The sequence below is a fragment of the Macadamia integrifolia genome, chromosome 4 (genome assembly GCF_013358625.1).
Source record: "Macadamia integrifolia cultivar HAES 741 chromosome 4, SCU_Mint_v3, whole genome shotgun sequence".
Classification (NCBI taxonomy): Eukaryota; Viridiplantae; Streptophyta; class Magnoliopsida; order Proteales; family Proteaceae; genus Macadamia; species Macadamia integrifolia.
In genome coordinates, this window is record NC_056560.1 from 31,704,358 (window position 1) to 31,722,628 (window position 18,271).

An 18,271-nucleotide genomic window follows, 5' to 3' on the forward strand; every position below is an offset into this window, starting at 1 on the left:
TTACCTTTCTCGGATAGAATCCTTTCATCTAGGATTTGTGGTTTTGTGGGTTGAAATCGTCTGCAATTCTGATCTTGTACAATTCCGTGCAATACCACCTTCAGGCGGTGACACATGTATTGATACCAATACAATGGTCCAGATCTGGTACAACTAATAAAACATTAAATCAATGAAGATGCATTTAAATCAGATCTGGACCATTGCATTGGTATCAATACACCTGTCACCCCCCTGAAGGTGGTATTTCATGGAATTGTACGAGATCGGAATTGCAGACGATTTTTTTCTAGGATTTACTGTGAAAGCTATCAATATTTCCACCACTGAAACTACAGAGCTGATGAACAAAATGGTGGGATTAAGCGTCCAAACTCCGAAGGAGCATTGCCTAGGTTTCCGTCCATGGCTTCACCCCCCACCGTTACTTCTGGTTTTCTGAGTCCAAGTTGGGAATTTTGTCTTTGGGGTTTGGGGACCAAGACCGAAGTCTCCATCAATGGCTCCACCACTACCAATTTTCCATTCCCACTCCACGCGTTTTTCCTTTTCTCTGTTGTTTGCAACCGATATAATTCAAACTTTTAACTGTTACCATCTCAGATTAGTCTAACAGTGACAGGTTATTAAATAGACGAGTAGACGTCTACTTTTCACTATCAACTCTTCATCAGTCTTCCATTACAAGAAGGATAAGCTCTATTGTTTCTCACCAAGAAAATTCACCAAATAGAAGAAGAGGAGGTGCCAATCTGCCAATCCCAGGCTAGACGTTTCAGACAAGCCCAAGGCTGCTTATGACTTTTCAATGTAACGTTAGCCAAATAGAAATGGATGGGATTTGTTGGAGAAGACTAGAGAGTCAAGTGTTTCTGGTCAATTGGGAAGGTGTGGAGGAAACTTCTGCTTGGAAGATTGATCATTCATGTCGATTTCAGCTAGAAAAACCAATAACTCATGCATTTAGCTTTCCACAGCCACAGATTGCGATTGGTCTCAGTCCACTGGCGTGTCAACTGGTTCTTTAAAAATATTAGATGGTAACAACATAACAAGAGGAGGAGGAGGAGGAGTTTGTGGGATGAGGATCTGAAAACCTATTGTAGCTTAGCTACTGTTAGCTGTTAACAAATTTTCAATTGTAAACCAGTTGTATTATGTATGATGGGTTCTCCTTCATTATCTTTCCATGCCTTTGTTCTTGTTTTTCCTTTCTTCTTACTTGTGTCGTCGCAGCTTTCACTCGCATCAGTTGAAGAAGAAAACTTGATCCAACGTTGTGCTTCCTTCCAGTCCAAGTGTGGGGAATTGAACATCAGTTACCCCTTCGCTAAACCGCCCGAGGTGGATTGTGGGCTAGGCATCATCAATTGTGCTGAAGACTCAAAACCACAACTTGACATTTATATGGAAGATCCACAGATGCTTCAGGTTAAAAACATCAGCTACACCGAAAAGACGATTCTAATTCAAGACCTAAACTTCATGAACCTCCTAAAATTGAACCGCTGCAATGACCTCTACAATTTCACCACGTCACTTGTTTCCCGGAATCTTTCCTTCCGACTGAAAACCCCCTTTCTTTACTTCGGAATATGCGAGGCCGATCCTAAACTCTCCCCAGGTGAACACGTTACCGGCGACGAACTGCGGGGTGTCAGACGCTGCGAATCCTATGATCTGCACTTCTCCAATAAGAGTAACTCGACGAACCTTCAATCTGCCCGCAGAAGGTTTAAGTTTCCCGTGGATTTGTCCGGGGAGGATAATGACCTCTTGCTTCGGTTGTATAATGGGTTTAGTCTTCAATGGGAACTCCCCCAACAATGCCCTAAATGTGACACAAACGGCACACTCTGTCTGAGAGAACAGAACGAAGGACTTTTCTTTTGTGTGGATCCGAATCAAGGTAAGATGCACAAAATGGTATAGTAATTGGAGAAATTTTCGTTTTTAGAAGTCCTTTTCAGTTGAATTTAAATGACTATAGTTATCTGAATGTGAGGAGTTTCTATGAATGGTCGTATGATTCTTGATCCTCATAATATCGGGATTTTGGTTGGCAATTACGACTGCAGTTTTTGCTTATCATGATTTTCTCCAGTCATCAATGATCTGCCTAAACTAATGCTCTCTGGCGTTTTTTTTAGTTACTGTTGCAGGGAACGGTAAGCTGAAGAGGATAATTATAACAGGTATTTGTATTTTTGTTGCTTAATTGATTAGATTTCTCAACGCTTTGCAAGCTGCACAGTCCTTATTTATTTCTCTATTTAGCTTAATATTCCTCTTTCTTTCAATTAAGAAGTTCGAATTTCTGTTGGTGCCAATCGAAAAATAACATAGGGAGAATATGGGATTGCCATAGACTCTCGTTCCCTATGCCCTCTTGATAACATGAATAAAACTTTCATCCTCCATCCGAACGCTATGAAACCTAAATGGAATATTGGATGGCTTAGGGACAACATCAGATATCACCATAAGGGGAGTATGATCCGACCAAATACACTAGAGAACTCGTTGAGAGATATTTTAAAAAAAAATCTAACCACTTCTAGTTACAGAAGCTATGATTAAGCAAAGCAGCTACGTGACCTCTCTTATGGTTATTTGTCCAAGTAAATTTCTTCCCCTGTGAGGGAACCAAAATAAGCAAACATGAGTCTACCATAGCATGAAATTCTGTCGTCAATGCATGGTTGAACCTTCCCGGACCTCTTTTCTCATAAGAAAATAACTTGGTATTAAAATCCCCTATCACAGACCATGGAATGGTAGACTGCCCCACTTGACCTAAATCAATCCAGAGGTCTCTTCTCAAAACTTTAAAATTGCTAGCATGAACAAAGGAGAGACCCACCTTGGTGCCTAACCAATCCACTACTACAGTTATCTGTTGATCTAACATGGAAACAACAGAGGGACGACTTATACCTAGCTTCCAGAGAACTTATAAGTTTGGGCCTTTGTCCACCCAGTGATTATGAATGAAATCAGCCACAAAACCCAGCTTATTAATCATAAGGAGGGGAAACTTACTCGGTTGCACCATTGGTTTAGCTATACATACAATATCGGGAGAGTGCTGCCGCAGCATTGTCTTCAAGGCCCTAATACCAGTACCCTTCCTCACTCCTCTTATGTTCCAGAATAGGATTTTCATTAGAGATGATTTTAACACTGATTCAGCCTTGAAGGCCCTAATTCAGCCTGCCTTTCATCATCTTACTTCTTGGTTCTACATTCCCGAAAGTTACGCCCCGGCCTTTCACAATAATCACAACGTGTGATTCCATCCTTGTACAACACCTTCTGCCTGAATCCAAATATTTTCGTAGTACCTGGTTTCATTCTCTCAACTTGAACCTCTTCAACTTGAGTTGTCGTTTCAGTGGCATCCACTTTACAAGGACTCTCGCGAAATGGCCCATCAGACCTTGCTTGGATCGGGGATCCAAAGCTACAGGACGGCCTGCTGCTTTCACAATTTAGAAAGTGGATCCAAACCAGCTTAGTCCAAACCCGCTTCTTATGAATGTTAAAATTCGGCTTCCAGTGTTAAAATCCGGCTTCCAGTGACCTGGATCTCAACCTCACTTTCTTCTTCAACTGCAATTTCTCCCGTCAAACAAACTCCCAGTTGTCTCCGTTATCGTGCCTCTTCAACTAGTCTTACATGTCAATGTAGGGAGATATTCTGGATGTGTTTGATTGGTGTATCTATTGTGAGGCCAGCGTGATTGCGCTAGTAAACAAAAATTCAGCTAAACTGACGACAGGGACGGATCTGAACTCTAGTTTTGTCGGCGCCGTGCAATCTGGGTTTCAATTGAATTGGGGAAGAGAGAAAAGCTGTATTGAGTGCGAGGATTCCGGTGGGCTTTGTGGGTATAATGTGAAGGCCGACAAGTCTCTCTGCATTTGCTCCGGTAATGTGTATATGGACATCTCCACTTGCCACCAAGGTACTTTTCCTCCCCAAATACATGATACAATACATACTAATTCTCTCTTAACTTCTCTTCTATATAAGAATTGGTAGATCTTGATTGGTGTCAATTCCAATTCATTCCACTGCTCTGCCGTTAGTAACTACATCCAATTTTTCAAAAAACAAAAAATAAAATAAAATACTACTTCCGTTTTATATACAAACACAATCTATCACTATATCTTATTACTTCTCTCAAGTAAATTCTTTGAATGATTACAACCGCTAGCTTGCTCCATCTGTGATTTAAGTGAAGATCGTGGTGGTGGGTTGCTATGCTAGTTTTCCCAAGGATTAATCAAGATGCACGTAAGCTGGCCCAGACACCTTAGTTAACAAAAAAAAAAAAAAAAGGGTCTTGTTCTAACTAAACTGTTTGATTATATGAACCCTTGCCCTTCAGTCAGCAAGTCATGCTTGAGACAACATGTTTTTGGGTGAATGCTTTTGGGTGGATTCCATCTATGTGGATCAATCTTGTGCAAGAATGGTTCTCATACGAGAACCTGAACTTCTCTCTCTCTCTCTTCTTCTTCCCACCTCTCTTTTTTTTCCCTCTCTTCCCCAAGCCTTCGTCTACCGGCCAACACCCACCCCACTACCCCCTCCTCCTACCCCTGCCCTCTGTATCATCTATTTGTAGCAGTAACCTGCAAGATTGAGAGCACCTCCACATCTCCAGTCCCAGATGGGTGTTGTATCAGCCTTTCTTTTTAATGTGCTCTGACCTTTCGGTGGGGCAACTAATTTCCGGTCTTTAGCTCTTGGAGGATGCATGGGTTTTATCTTGAATAGAGGTGCCCTAGCATTGTCACCGGTGTGAGATGACATGTTTATGGAATCCATTTGATCCCAAAGAAGCTTAGAAAATATATCCCATCTCTAGATACAGAACGGGGTATTCAACATTGTCTACCTTTTCTTCTGCTTCTTTTGTTTATTCAAGCATATTGTACTGAATTACATAAATTTTTATTTTAAATTAAACCGTTGGAAAATTCTTGAGCAGGCGGTTCTCAATTTTTTATTTTTCTTTTCTTTATCAATGGTTTGAGATTGCTTAGAGGAGTCTCTCTATATTCAGAGTCTACCCTGCAACCGTCATCATTATTTAAAACTAACAATCAGTTGATCTCATAATCTTATGGTAGGTGGAAGCACCCTCAATTTGGGAAGTAAGCTTGCAATAGCTATTTCTTTTATTTAACTGTTGAACTTGTTATTTAGATCTAAAAAATATTAATTTTTTCGTTTTTGCAAAAGAAAAAGAAGAATGGATTCTTCCCGAACAATAAGGTGAATTGCATGTTGATGGAACCTTATGCTTCAAAACAGGTTCCAATCTGTTGTGAAACTATAGAATGCAATTCAAAAAAAAAAAAAAAAAAGGGCAATTACTATATGTGCATGGAATTTTTGCCCTTTTATGATGTGTTAATTCTCACCATTCCAACTGTATGGCTCTGATTATCTCTTTTTTTTTTGTTTTTTTTTGCAGCTATTGTATCAAGCTTTATGCTCGTAATTACATTAATGGCCATTCTTGTGTCATTTTGGAAGAAAAGAAAAAGAAACATTCACAATTATGATGATTTTCTAAAGAATTATGGATCAATGGCACCCAAGAGATATAGTTATTCGAACATCAAGAAAATGACGAATTCATTTCAAGAAAAATTGGGCCAAGGTGGTTATGGTGGTGTATTCAAAGGGAAGCTACCTGATGGTCGTTTGGTTGCAGTGAAAGTCCTAAATGCCTCTAAAGGTAATGGAGAAGAGTTTATAAATGAAGTTGCAAGCATTAGTAGGACTTCCCATGTTCATATTGTCACTCTGTTAGGTTTTTGTTTCAACGGCTCCAAAAGAGCACTTATCTACGAGTTCATGTCCAACGGATCTCTTGAGAAGTTCATCTACAACAAGAAATCAATAAAAACATTCCCTCACCTCAGTTGGGACAAACTACATCAAATTGCAGTTGGTGTCGCCAAGGGATTAGAGTATTTACATGGTGGTTGTAATACTCGTATTCTGCACTTTGACATAAAACCTCATAACATCCTTTTAGACGAAGACTTTTTCCCAAAGATATCCGATTTTGGTCTTGCTAAACTATGTCCTAGAAAAGATAGTATCATATCAATGGCAGATGCTAGAGGGACTATAGGATATATTGCACCAGAAGTGTTCTCTCGGAATTTTGGAGGAGTTTCACATAAGTCAGATGTCTATAGCTATGGAATGATGATACTAGAAATGGTTGGTGGACGAAGGAACATTGATGCAAGGGCTAATCACACAAGTGAAATTTATTTTCCAGATTGGATCTATAAGCATATTGAACAAAGTGAGCATTTACCATTAGACATGGTTATGGGGGAAGATGAAGAAGAAATAGTCAGGAAGATGGTTTTAGTAGGTTTATGGTGCATACAAATGGATCCTACAAATCGACCATCAATCAAGAAAGTGGTGGATATGTTAGAAGGAAACCTTGAATCTTTGCCAATTCCTCCCAAGCCTTTCTTATCTTCTCCTCCAAGACAACTAGTTGATTCTTTTACTAGCTCAGTATCTTAATTTATTTCTTTTATATCACAATCTTTGTACTCAAGAAAGAATGTGTGTTTCTTATGGGAGCAATATTATGTATTTCTTTGGGTTAGAAAGGCAACATACATTTTACATTTTAGAAATCCTCAATTACAACAGAATAAAAACGATTTCCACAACTAGTTAAAGCCATCCAACCTAACTCTATAGACTCTATGTCTATCTCAGTCTATGTATATAAAAACGTAATATCCGTCTACTATATATATATATATATATTTAATTTTTTTTCTTTTTGAAAAGCCATCCAAAATGATTTATATAAATGCTTGGTTGTTGAACTTTGAAGTTTGTTTATGAAATACAAACTATTTTTCATTTTTATGTTTGCATTTATATGTTATTAATATATTATGGGTATTTTTTATTGATTTATATAAGGTTAATAATATGTTTCATTTTTTTTTCGTAGTGCACATAGGAACACAAATGGCAATATACAAGGGTTGGCAGTGTCCAACCAGGGCCAAACTGTCCTAATCAAGGTCAATCAGGGTCGGGCTTGATTGGACTAAGCCTAATAGGGTTGGACCTGAGTTGAGATAACCTAGCTTATCCTAGGGTTGGGTTGCGGCTGGACTAAGTTAAGAGACTTTTTAAGTTTGGGCTGGGATTTTAAAAACCAAACCCAACCCGGCCCATTGACACCCTAAATGGAAGTCTACAAATCCGATAATTGGTTTGAAATAATTTTAATGAGTCACTGAAAATGGTGGATCCAATGCATATTGCACTAGTTGCAGCCTCTGCTTGAAAGACAGGTGCCAGGAGTGTGGATGATCTAAGGATCGACTCCTGTCACATGTGTCCCCTTCTCTCTAGTCTGTGAGTAAAATTCCCTCGGTCAGCTCCTTAGAATGTAATAGCAAAAAAATAAAAACAAAAAAAATATAAGGAAAATGGATTTATCATGACCCCATTTTTCTGTTCCTCCAAACAAACCATTTTTTACTATTCATGGCAAAGTTGTCAAACTATTTCGATCACTTTTACTCCCTTTACTTTCCCCTAAAACCAAATATATAACCCATGGAGCGAAATTCCAAACTTGCAACAAAGGCCTACAAAGTTTAATATATCCTGAAAGACAATCCCATGATGACCCCAACTTGACTAGGGGTAACTTGCCCAATCTAAGCCAAATTTTGATATTTTCTTATGTTGATACCCAAGTTCGGGTTGGTTCTTTGGGTCTGACTTATGTATATGTGTATTCTCATCTTACACTAAAAGATTCCGATTGTCAATCGAATCACTCCTATATCAGTTGGGCAAATTGGAGGGTCTTTCAGTCTCCATATTCTTTTATTAGCCTTCCAAATTAAGGAGAACTTTTAATTAAAAATACAGTGATAATTAAAATAGCAGATTAACAGAATTTAATTTAGAAATAACTCAGTAATGGCCATTCTTCATATCCTGAATATAAATGTAATTGAGTATCATTGGAGGGGAGCATGATTGAGAGAGTAGTGACAGTGACAGAGGAGGGTGTACTAGACAGAGAGAACTTGGTTGAGCATGGCATGAACGTCAGCTTCGATGGCTACTACAAGATATGGGTCTCTCTCTTCCTACCTCAACTCCTATCTACTGTGACAATAAAAGTGTTGCTCAAATTACTCACAATGATGTCTTTCATGAATGTACCAAGCACGTATAAATCGATTGTCACTTTGTCGGACATCATTTATTTTAGAGCATTCTAGTTATACCCTTTGTTCCCTCTGAATCAATTCGCCGATCTATTTACCAAAATGCATCTTTCTAGGCATTTTCATTTCTTAGTTTCCAAGCTTAAGTTGGTTTTCTCCGACCCACCTTGAGTTTGAAGGTGGGTTGTCAATGCAATTGAGCATGATTGAGGCGAGCGTGATTGAAGTGTATATTCTTTGTTGCGAATATTGACTTCGCGTACATTAGCACATCGTACTTCCAACTGTATCATAGACTTTCTGTACCATACCTCTTGTATAAATAGTCCTCTTTTTTTTTCTGGTAGAAGTATAAATAGTCCTCTCTACTATAATGAAGAACACACACAGGTTTTTAGTTCTATCTTTTATCAGTTATTACCTAATTTTATTATATGACTACTAAAAACATAAAGGAGGGCAAAAAGTCCTTGGTCGATACATCTTTACCTTTTTATTTGAGTGGAGTACTTTGATTAAGAGCTTTGTTAATATTCAGCTAGTGCGAACATTTGCCAATGCGGCTGGCAGGAGCGCATCTCAGGTGATCTTACTGTGGATGGTGTCTCTGGTGAACACTTGCATGGTCTTTAAGTCATGCAAATTTGAGGGTCTTTGAGTCTTCATTTTCTTCTATTGGCCTTCCAAAGGAAAACTTTCCATATTACAATGGTAAAAATAAAATAACAGAATTTAATTTAGAAATAAATCAGCAATGGCCATTATTCAGATCCTGAATATCGAAATTTGTTACTATTAAGTAGAATTTTCAGAATACAATAGATGAAGGAAGTTTTCACTTTCTCATGTGATTGGTATCCTGACTTTTAACTTATTTTAACTTATAAACGCTCTTCTAGAAAACTAAGAATGTCAAGTATAAGAAAAATATATAAAAGCAATTGAGACATTGATCTAGTAAAAGAATCAGCAAGTTGTCCTGGAGGAGAGGATAAGAAAGGCTTGGGAGGAATTGGCAAAGATTCAACGTTTCCTTCTAACATGTCCACCACTTTTCTAATTGATGGTCGATTTGCTGGATCCGTCTGTACACACCATAAACCCACTAAAACCATCTTCCTGACTATTTCTTCGTCCTCTTCTCTCATATCTATGTTTAATTGTAAATGCTCATTTTGTCCAATATGCTTATAGATCCAATCTGGAAAATAAATTTCACTAGTTTGATCAACTCCCTTATCAAAGTTCTTTCGCCCTCCAACCAAAATTTGACTTGTGTGAAACTCCTCCAAAATTTTGAGAGAACACTTCCGATGCAATATATCCTATAGTCCCTCTAAGATCTGCCTTTGATATGATCCTATCATTTCTATGACAGATTTTAGCAAAACCAAAGTCAGATATCTTTAGACAAAATTCTTTGTCTAAAAGAATATTATGAGATTTTATGTCAAAATGTAGAATATGAGTATTACAACCACCATGTAAATATTCTTATCCAATGCCAATCGCAATTTGATGTAGTCTGTCCCAACCAAGATGAGGGCATGTTTTCACTGATTTCTTGTTATAAATAAACTTCTCTAGAGATCCTTTGGACATGAACTCATAGATAAGTGCTCTTTTGGAATCATCAAAACAAAAACTCAAAAAAGTGAAAATATGAACATGGCAAGTCCTACTAATGCTTGCAACTTCATTAATAAACTCTTCCCCGTCACCTTTAGAATTATTTAGGATTTTCATTGCAACCAAACGACCATCAGGTAGCTTCCCTTTAAATACAGCACCATAACCATGCACCTTGATCCAATTTTTCTTTAAAAAAATTTGTCATTTTCTTATGTCTGAGTAAATGTATCTTTTGGGTGCTAGAGATCCGTAATTCGTTGGAAAAGCCTCAAGATTTTGAGGTCTTCTTTTCTTTTCTTCTAAAACGACATCAGTCTACTTGATGATAATTTCGTTCTATAGTCCACAAGAATTGCCGCTATTATAATCCCAACTATACAGTTTAATCCTGTAATTAGGGAGAAAAAAAAAGACGAAATCATATATAGTAGAAATGATGACAACATACAAATACAAAAGTGCAAATCCTATAGAGACTAAGCCTTCCATATAGTTTCACAATTAGCTCCAACCTGATTATTGAAGCATTAGGGGAAATAAGTTTATTGTATATGGTGCATATGATGTCTGCAATACACCTAATTGTTTGGGAATTATACATTCTTCGTTTTTTATTTTTATAAATACGAAGAACTTAATAATTTCTAGAGCTATAATAACGAGTTCAACTATTGAATCAAAATAAATAAATAAATAAAAACAGAAGTACTATGTGGCAAGTTTACTTCCTGACGAGGGTATTTCTTCTCAACCACGGCACGGGTAGGGATCGTCCTGACCAATGCTGCATCTCGGCATCCCATCAGGCCGTGCTACCACCTCGGCCCTCCATCAAGTCGTGTTGCCACCTCGACCCTCTATCAGGCCGTGCTGCCACCTCGGCATCTTGTCAAGCCGTGCTATCACCTCGGCTCTCCATCAGGTCGTGCTGCCACATCGGCCCTCCATCAGGCCGTGCTGCCACCTCGGCCCTCCATCAGGCCGTGCTGCCACCTTGGCCCTCCATCAGGCCGTATTACCACCTCGGCCCTTCATCAGGCTGTGCCGTCACCACAGCCCGACGTCAACAACAAGGTTTCTAGAAACGTGCTTTCGTCCACCTCGGCCTCTCCTTGTGCTGAGCAGCCACCTCGGCCTCTCCTCATGCCAACCAGTCACCTCGGCTCGACCAACCTGTCACCTCGGCTCGGCACAGTCACCCTCACCCAGAAACGTGCACACATCCACTCTCACATTCAAGGGACGTGATCCTTGATCACGGGGGCAAGACTCTATCTACTACAAGTCATCAAAGGCATCACCTCTCTCAGGACTTGCAACTCCGAGATCAAAGGGAAATATTCCTAGAATATGCCCTAAAACCCAGAATATTCCCATAATCACAGAGCCATTCCCCTCAAGGACTCTATGCTTAAACAGGACTCTCCATAAACGCCCTTCCTTCTCTTTCCATCAGTAGCCTATAAATACCAAGGTAAGCCTACATCATAGGGGATCGATTGATCACTTCTTTTACTGAAAAAACTCCCTGTCCTCTTTTCTGACCTCCCTTGTCCTATTTTCTGTGCAGGTCAGCTAGAGCACCAAGAATTACAGGAAAGATCACCCGGTCAATTTTTACCACATCACTTCCCAAATTAAGATTACTCCCTGCAACAAAATCATGATAACCAATAGATTGTTAATTTAAATAATAGAGGAATTATCACTCCCCTTCCTTGTACATGGTCTAAATATTATGTTCTCCCGGGCAAAAATATCACTCTCCTTCCCTTAATTTAAAAGAGTCCATCAACCGTTCCATCAGTTACTAACGGTAATAGAGAGGCAATTAAAAAAGCAATATTACCCCTTAATCATCTTCAACATAAAGAATCCTCAAATCAATCGTAGCCCTACGACTCAGAGCTTCAAACAAATCCAACCTCAGCCTTACGATTGAAGGTTTCCAATCGCATTGGACAAGCCTGGCCTAGGGTTTCGATGAAGCACAGGGCGGTAGCGTTAATGGGGTTGCAACGGCAGCCGGTTTTAGAGAAGATGACCGCTGCCACTACTCTGAAACATCTCGATGAAGCTCAACCACAATAGGAAGGGAAAAAAATTAAATGAAATCAATTAGGGAACAGAGATGAGTTCGGTAAACATCTCTGTTTCCACGATTGCCCGGGTTCACCGTCATTCCTTTGTTGGACACCGGCGATCTGACTCCCATGGGGGTGTTTGACAGTCATTTGTTTACAAAGCAAAAAAGGAATCCCATAGCAATATAACAATGACAGGTCAGAGGTTAATAGTGGGAGGGAACCGTGACTCGTGCAATTGGACTCACCGTCATTCTCCACTTCTCTCGCTCTGAGAAATTCTCCTTCAACCCCTCCCAGTTTTCTGCAATTCTACCAATCGTTCCCATCTTGCTTCAGTGTCAAATATGATCTAAGCTTAGACTTTCAGTTTGTACAATCCCTTCAATGTTGAGCTCGGGATCTTCAGGTAATTTGGGATTTAGGGTCTGATTCGAGTCCTCTCTGTTGTCAAGGGCCTTGAATCATATAAGGTATGCAACACTCTTTGAGGAATCCCTGATCTAATTAGATTGTAATTCAGTTGGGACCCCAACAGCTTAAGTACATAACTTTCCTAAGCGACTCTTCCGACTGCTTCAATTTCTCGTCACTAAAATCTAAACTATGCTTACTGAACTCATCTCTATCTGTTAAGATAAAGGTCAGGGTCAATCAGGAATTTGAAGTGAACACTGAACTCTCATTCTTAAGAGAGGAGAAGAAATGTGGGTTTCCGTTAAAACACTTTCGTTGTTTCAAGCTTTTCCCTTCCTCTGCAACTCTCCCTTTAGCCCTTTTTCATCTTCAACCTCTGCCTATGTCAATCTACCCTTCTCGTATGCTCTTTTATGTTTCTTTTCTTTCTTCTCTAGCTATGAACACGACCTTACAATAGTTCTGCGGCAGCAGCACTGATAACTCATGGAATTGACTTAGTAATCATTCTTCTACCTCCTCTTCCTCTCCTTCAATGGGGTTTTTAACTGATATGGACTCTCTCTCCTAGTTGCTTTATTCTAATGGAGAAGAAGGGTTGGAGGAAGAAGAGACAAGAAGAAGATGAGAGGGATTATGGTGGTTGATGGTGAAGGAAGAAGAGAGAAGAAAAAGGGTCGGAGTTGTCAGAGATGCATCGCGGTGGTTGCAAGTCAACGCTAGGGAGTGCTTGAACTAAGAAGATGAGTTGCTTCGATTTAGTTCTATCGTCTTGCAAAAAGGACGATCCTGGCATCTCGCATCATAGGGTACTTTAGGGATTATAAAAAAAAAGGTAAAGGTGATGTCATCACCAAATGGCTCTTTCTCACAAACAGAGACGATTGATAAAAAATTTCTAATTAGGAGGAAGAGAATGATATTTTTCAAAATATCTAGGGAAACATGATATTTCGACTACGTCCCAAGAGAGGCGAGTGATAATTCTTCTAAATAATAATGCCAGTAACAAAATCTAAAAGCGGACTTCATTCTTTCTGGGTATCTCAATATCATAGGGATAAAAAAACGAAAGAAGGTTAGAAAAATCTGAAAACTCTCTTGAAGTTTTTTGGTTTTAGCTACAAATATATCAACAAACGAACAGATTAATGGGTTCGATTGCACTCAGATTATCTGGCTTTCATTTATAAACAGTCCGAATAAAGAAAAGGAGAAGAAATGGTAGTCAATGTTAAATACCCTGTTCTGTACCTAGACATTTGAAAGCTGGGATATATTCTCCAAGTTTCTTTGGGTCGGGATCGCATGGATCCCATAGACACGTCATCTCACACCTATGACTCTTAGAGACTGAAAATTTGTATCAGTACTGATCAACCATGGAAAGACAAAGCGAATTGATTCTCAGGAATGAATTTAAGAAAAATCCAGGTTTTTAAGGTGAGAAATGGTATTTGTGTATCTAGATTAAGGAACTAAATCTAGGAAAGGTAAATCAGACCAATTATGAATGAGACCTACAAGACTGTAACTATTACATGTGACTATTTCATTTGGTACTTCAAAAGTAGGGAATCCTAATTTAGGTGAAAGAAACTATTGAGTACATTCATACATACAGTATGTTGAATTTTCTCTGAAATCAGGATGTCTAATTCTAATGGCTTATGCATTGCAAGCATGTGTTTTTGGCGAAGAGGTACAGGGCGCTAAAAAAAGCAGACGCACAGGTTTACATGATTCAAGTGTGGAATCAACTACCAACCTCCTACTGTAGTTCCTGGAGGAGACTTGGCCAAAGTTTAGAGAGCAGTTTACATGATTTCAAACTCTATGAGTGTTGCAAAGGTTTTCTCAAGAATTGATCATGAGTTTAATCTGATGTATGCAAAGCGTGCTTTTGTACGCTAGTATGTTGGTGAGGGGATGGAGGAAGGAGAATTCTCTGAAGCTCGAGAGGATCTAGCTGCTCTTGAGAAGATAAAGAAAATGTGGATCCTAATCTGATCCTTTTCTGTAAAATAGGATTTCTGTTGGGACGTATAATGTAAAAAATTAACATTGAAACGTTTTTTTTTTTTTTTTTTTACAAAACGTTTTCATAAGAAAATGTAATTGGGAAACTTCATAAATCAGTAGACTGTTATGCCTATATCAGAGTCATTGAACAGATTGGTCCATCGCATTGCCCAAGACCCGTAACCCAAATGAGTTGTGGAAACACACACCATCTAAACATTAAGCCGTCCTACAAATTAGCGAAAGCTAACATTGATAGAGACCAACCACGAAGTCGTAGTTTGGGTCACATGGTCCTCCAAGAAATGGACTTGAACCATAGGACATTACTGCAACACGCTAACATGGATGTTAAGGTGACAGTAAAGTCCTCCATTTACACATGGGTGCCTTTTCAGACAGTGGAGACTGGAGAGGCAAACCTTTTGATCTCAAGATGGGTGACCCAAATGGTTGGAACAGTTGAATTGATTTAAGGAAAAATGGATAGAAATCTAAGGTTTTTTTTCTTGGAAAAATGAGAGTTGAGGCTTTAACTGAAGCCCGGATTCATGGGAAGAAAAGACCCTTTTTATGATCAAGAGGAATTCAATGCGTCTGTTTTTTAACAAGAGTACATTCAATGTGTGGCACAAATATTTCAACACGTTTACTTTTCACACTTCTATTTCAAATGAATAATGGCAATGTATCCTTACATACTCCTTTTATAGTTAAGCTCCAAATGATGGAATTATCATTTCTTTATAGGTAATATACAAAAAATAATGCAGTTTGCCTTTCTCAGTCAAGCTGAGAGATTAACTCCTATGCTTCAACAACCCCATGATTTAATGACTTGGTTGCAAGATAGTCAAGAACCAGGGAAGCCAGAGGGGTAAATTCTCTCCTAGGATTTTCTTCTTTGGTTCACCCAGTAAGATAAATGAGAACCATGGCCCCTCTTCCAAAATTAGATAGATCATAGGATAGTCCCTTTCGGTGGCACTTGGATGGGTTCACCTGAACCTGCCTGAGCACTCAGTGGAGAAGGTGCACAATCTTGAATATGGTTCTGAATTGTCACTTTTAATGAACTACACTCTTTGCCGGTTGGGATGAGTTCCTTGTCAACGGGAGTAATGTGGGAACCAAAGATCTGTATTATGTTGGATAAGATATCACCACTGTTATGCACACCAGGATTCCAGTAGGCGTGCTGAGCCAAATTGATAGGGGTGGCCTTATCAACAGCTTTGGCTTTCATGATCACATTTAACTTGCTTTCCCCAAGTATCATATATGTTACCCTTACCTTCGCATCACCAGGAAAACCTGCAATACATTATAGAACAGTAGTGGGTAATAATTAACTGGGACTATTAATAATTGAGTTCCAATCAAACAAGAATTAAACCCAAAAAAAAAAAGTTCTCAATGTATGTATAAATATTGCTGCAAGTTTTAATTGGTCACAAACTATGTGAAGTAGACAGTTGGACATGTATCACTTTCAGAAAGAGATATATAGAAACTGATTGACTGGCCTTAAGTCCTGCAACGCTGAAAGATTACTCCACTCTTTATACTATACTAATAGAATTGATCTCTAAGAAATGTGATGGACATGAAAGCTGGGTTTGGAGGGTATTCTATTTATCTTCCTTTATAGAAGTGGAAGACATTTCTCAAATGCCATTTTCAATTGGAATAAGAGTGGATTTGAATCAACAAGACTAAGTAATACATATATATATATATATATATAAGAAATGAGTGATAACTTATAAGAGGACTTCTTCTTAGGAACCTTCTCACTCAAGTCATAAATGCTAGTATACAAGACAATGACTAGTCTTTGACAATATGGGCTCTAAAACACATTCATTGATTGTTGGTTGACATGTTGTCATTGGGTTGGTCATTCAATATTCTAAGGGAGTGTTAGTATGTACAACTAATAAGTAATCCTCACTCAAGTCATAAATGCTAGTATACATGAGAGAGGGTGTCCTTGGCAATATGGGCTCTCCACCCATTCATTGTTTATTGGTTGACATGTTGCCATTGGGTTGGTCATTCAAGATTCTAAAGGAGTTTTATAAAAAAAAAAAAAAAAATTCTAAGAGAGTGTTATTATGTACAACTAATAAGTAAATCCTCGCTCAAGTCATAAATGCTAATATACATGAGAGTGACTAGTCATTGGTAATATGGGCTCTAAAACACATTCATTGATTATTGGTTGGCATGTTGTCATTGGATTGGTCATTCAACATTCTAAGGGAGTGTTAGTATGTCCAACTAATAAGCAAATCCCCACTCAAGTAATAAATGCTAGTATACATGAGAGTGGGTGTCCTTGGCAATATGGGCTCTCCACCCATTCATTGGTTGTTGATTGACATGTTGCCATTGGGTTGGTCCTTCAAGATTCTAAGGGTGTTTTACAAAAAAAAAAAAAGATTCTAAGGGAGTGTTAATATGTACAACTAATAAGTAAATCCTCACTTAAATCATAAATGCTAGTATACATGAGAGTGGGTGTCCTTGGCAATATAGGCTCTCCACCCATTCATTGGTTGTTGGTTGATATGTTGCTATTGGGCTGGTCATTCAAGATTCTAAGGGTGTTTTACTAAAAAAAAAAGATTCTAAGGGAGTGTTAGTATGTACAACTAATAAGCAAATCCCCACTCAAGTCATAAATGCTAGTATACATGAGAGTGACTAGTCCTTGGCAATGTGGGCTCTAAAACACATTCAATGATTGTTGGTTGGCATGTTGTTATTGGGTTGGTCATTCAATATTCTAAGGGAATGTTAGTATGTACAACTAATAAGCAAATCCTCACTCAATTCATAAATGTTAGTATACATGAGAGTGGGTGTCCTTAGCAATATGGGTTCTCCACCCATTTATTGGTTGTTGCTTGATATGTTGCCATAGGGTTGGTCATTCAAGATTCTAAGGGTGTTTTAATAAAAAAAAAAAAAAAAGATTCTAAGGAAGTGCTAGTATGTACAACTAAGAAGCAAATCCTCACTCAAGTCATAAATGCTATTATACTTGAGAGTGACTAGTCCTTGGCAATATGGGCTCTAAAACACATTCATTGATTGTTGGTTGACATGTTGTCATTGGGTTGGTCATTCAATATTCTAAGGGAGTATTAGTATGTATAAGTAATAAGCAAATCCTCACTCAAGTCATAAATGCTAGTATACATGAGAGTGGGTGTCCTTGGCAATATGGGCTCTCCGCCCATTCATTAGTTTTTGGTTGACATGTTGTCATTGGGTTGGTCATTCAAAATTCTATAGGAGTTTTAATAAAAAAAAAAAACAAAGATTCTAAGGAAGTGCTAGTATGTACAACTAAGAAGCAAATCCTCACTCAAGTCATAAATGCTATTATACTTGAGAGTGACTAGTCCTTGGCAATATGGGCTCTAAAACGCATTCATTGATTGTTGGTTGACATGTTGTCATTGGGTTGGTCATTCAATATTCTAAGGGAGTGTTAGTATGTACAATTAATAAGCAAATCCTCACTCAAGTCATAAATGCTAGTATACATGAGATTGGGTGTCCTTGGCAATATGCGCTCTCCACCCATTCATTAATTGTTGGTTGACATGTTGCCATTGGGTTAGTAATTCAAAATTCTAAAGTAGTTTTACCAAAAAAAAAAAAGGGATTCTAAGGGAGTGTTAGTATGTACAACTAAGAAGCAAATCCTCACTCAAGTCATAAATGCTAGTATACATGAGAGTGACTAGTCCTTAGCAATATGGGCTCTAAAACACATTCATTGATTGTTGGTTGACATGTTGTCATTGGGTTGGTCATTCAATATTCTAAGGGAGTGTTAG

At 38.4% G+C, this 18,271-nt stretch overlaps 1 protein-coding gene and 1 pseudogene across 1 annotated transcript; one reads left to right on the forward strand and one right to left on the reverse strand.

The window, feature by feature from the left end:
• Positions 1–458: 458 nt before the first annotated feature.
• LOC122076102 (rust resistance kinase Lr10-like) lies at positions 459–6,674 on the forward strand. Its single transcript, XM_042641395.1, has 3 exons — positions 459–1,909; positions 2,151–2,195; positions 5,493–6,674. Exons 1-3 carry the CDS (start codon positions 1,162–1,164, stop codon positions 6,572–6,574), a joined length of 1,875 nt encoding a protein of 624 aa, XP_042497329.1. The 5' UTR covers positions 459–1,161; the 3' UTR covers positions 6,575–6,674.
• A 2,469-nt stretch (positions 6,675–9,143) lies between these two features.
• Positions 9,144–18,015, reverse strand: LOC122076400 (annotated as a pseudogene).
• Positions 18,016–18,271: the final 256 nt, after the last annotated feature.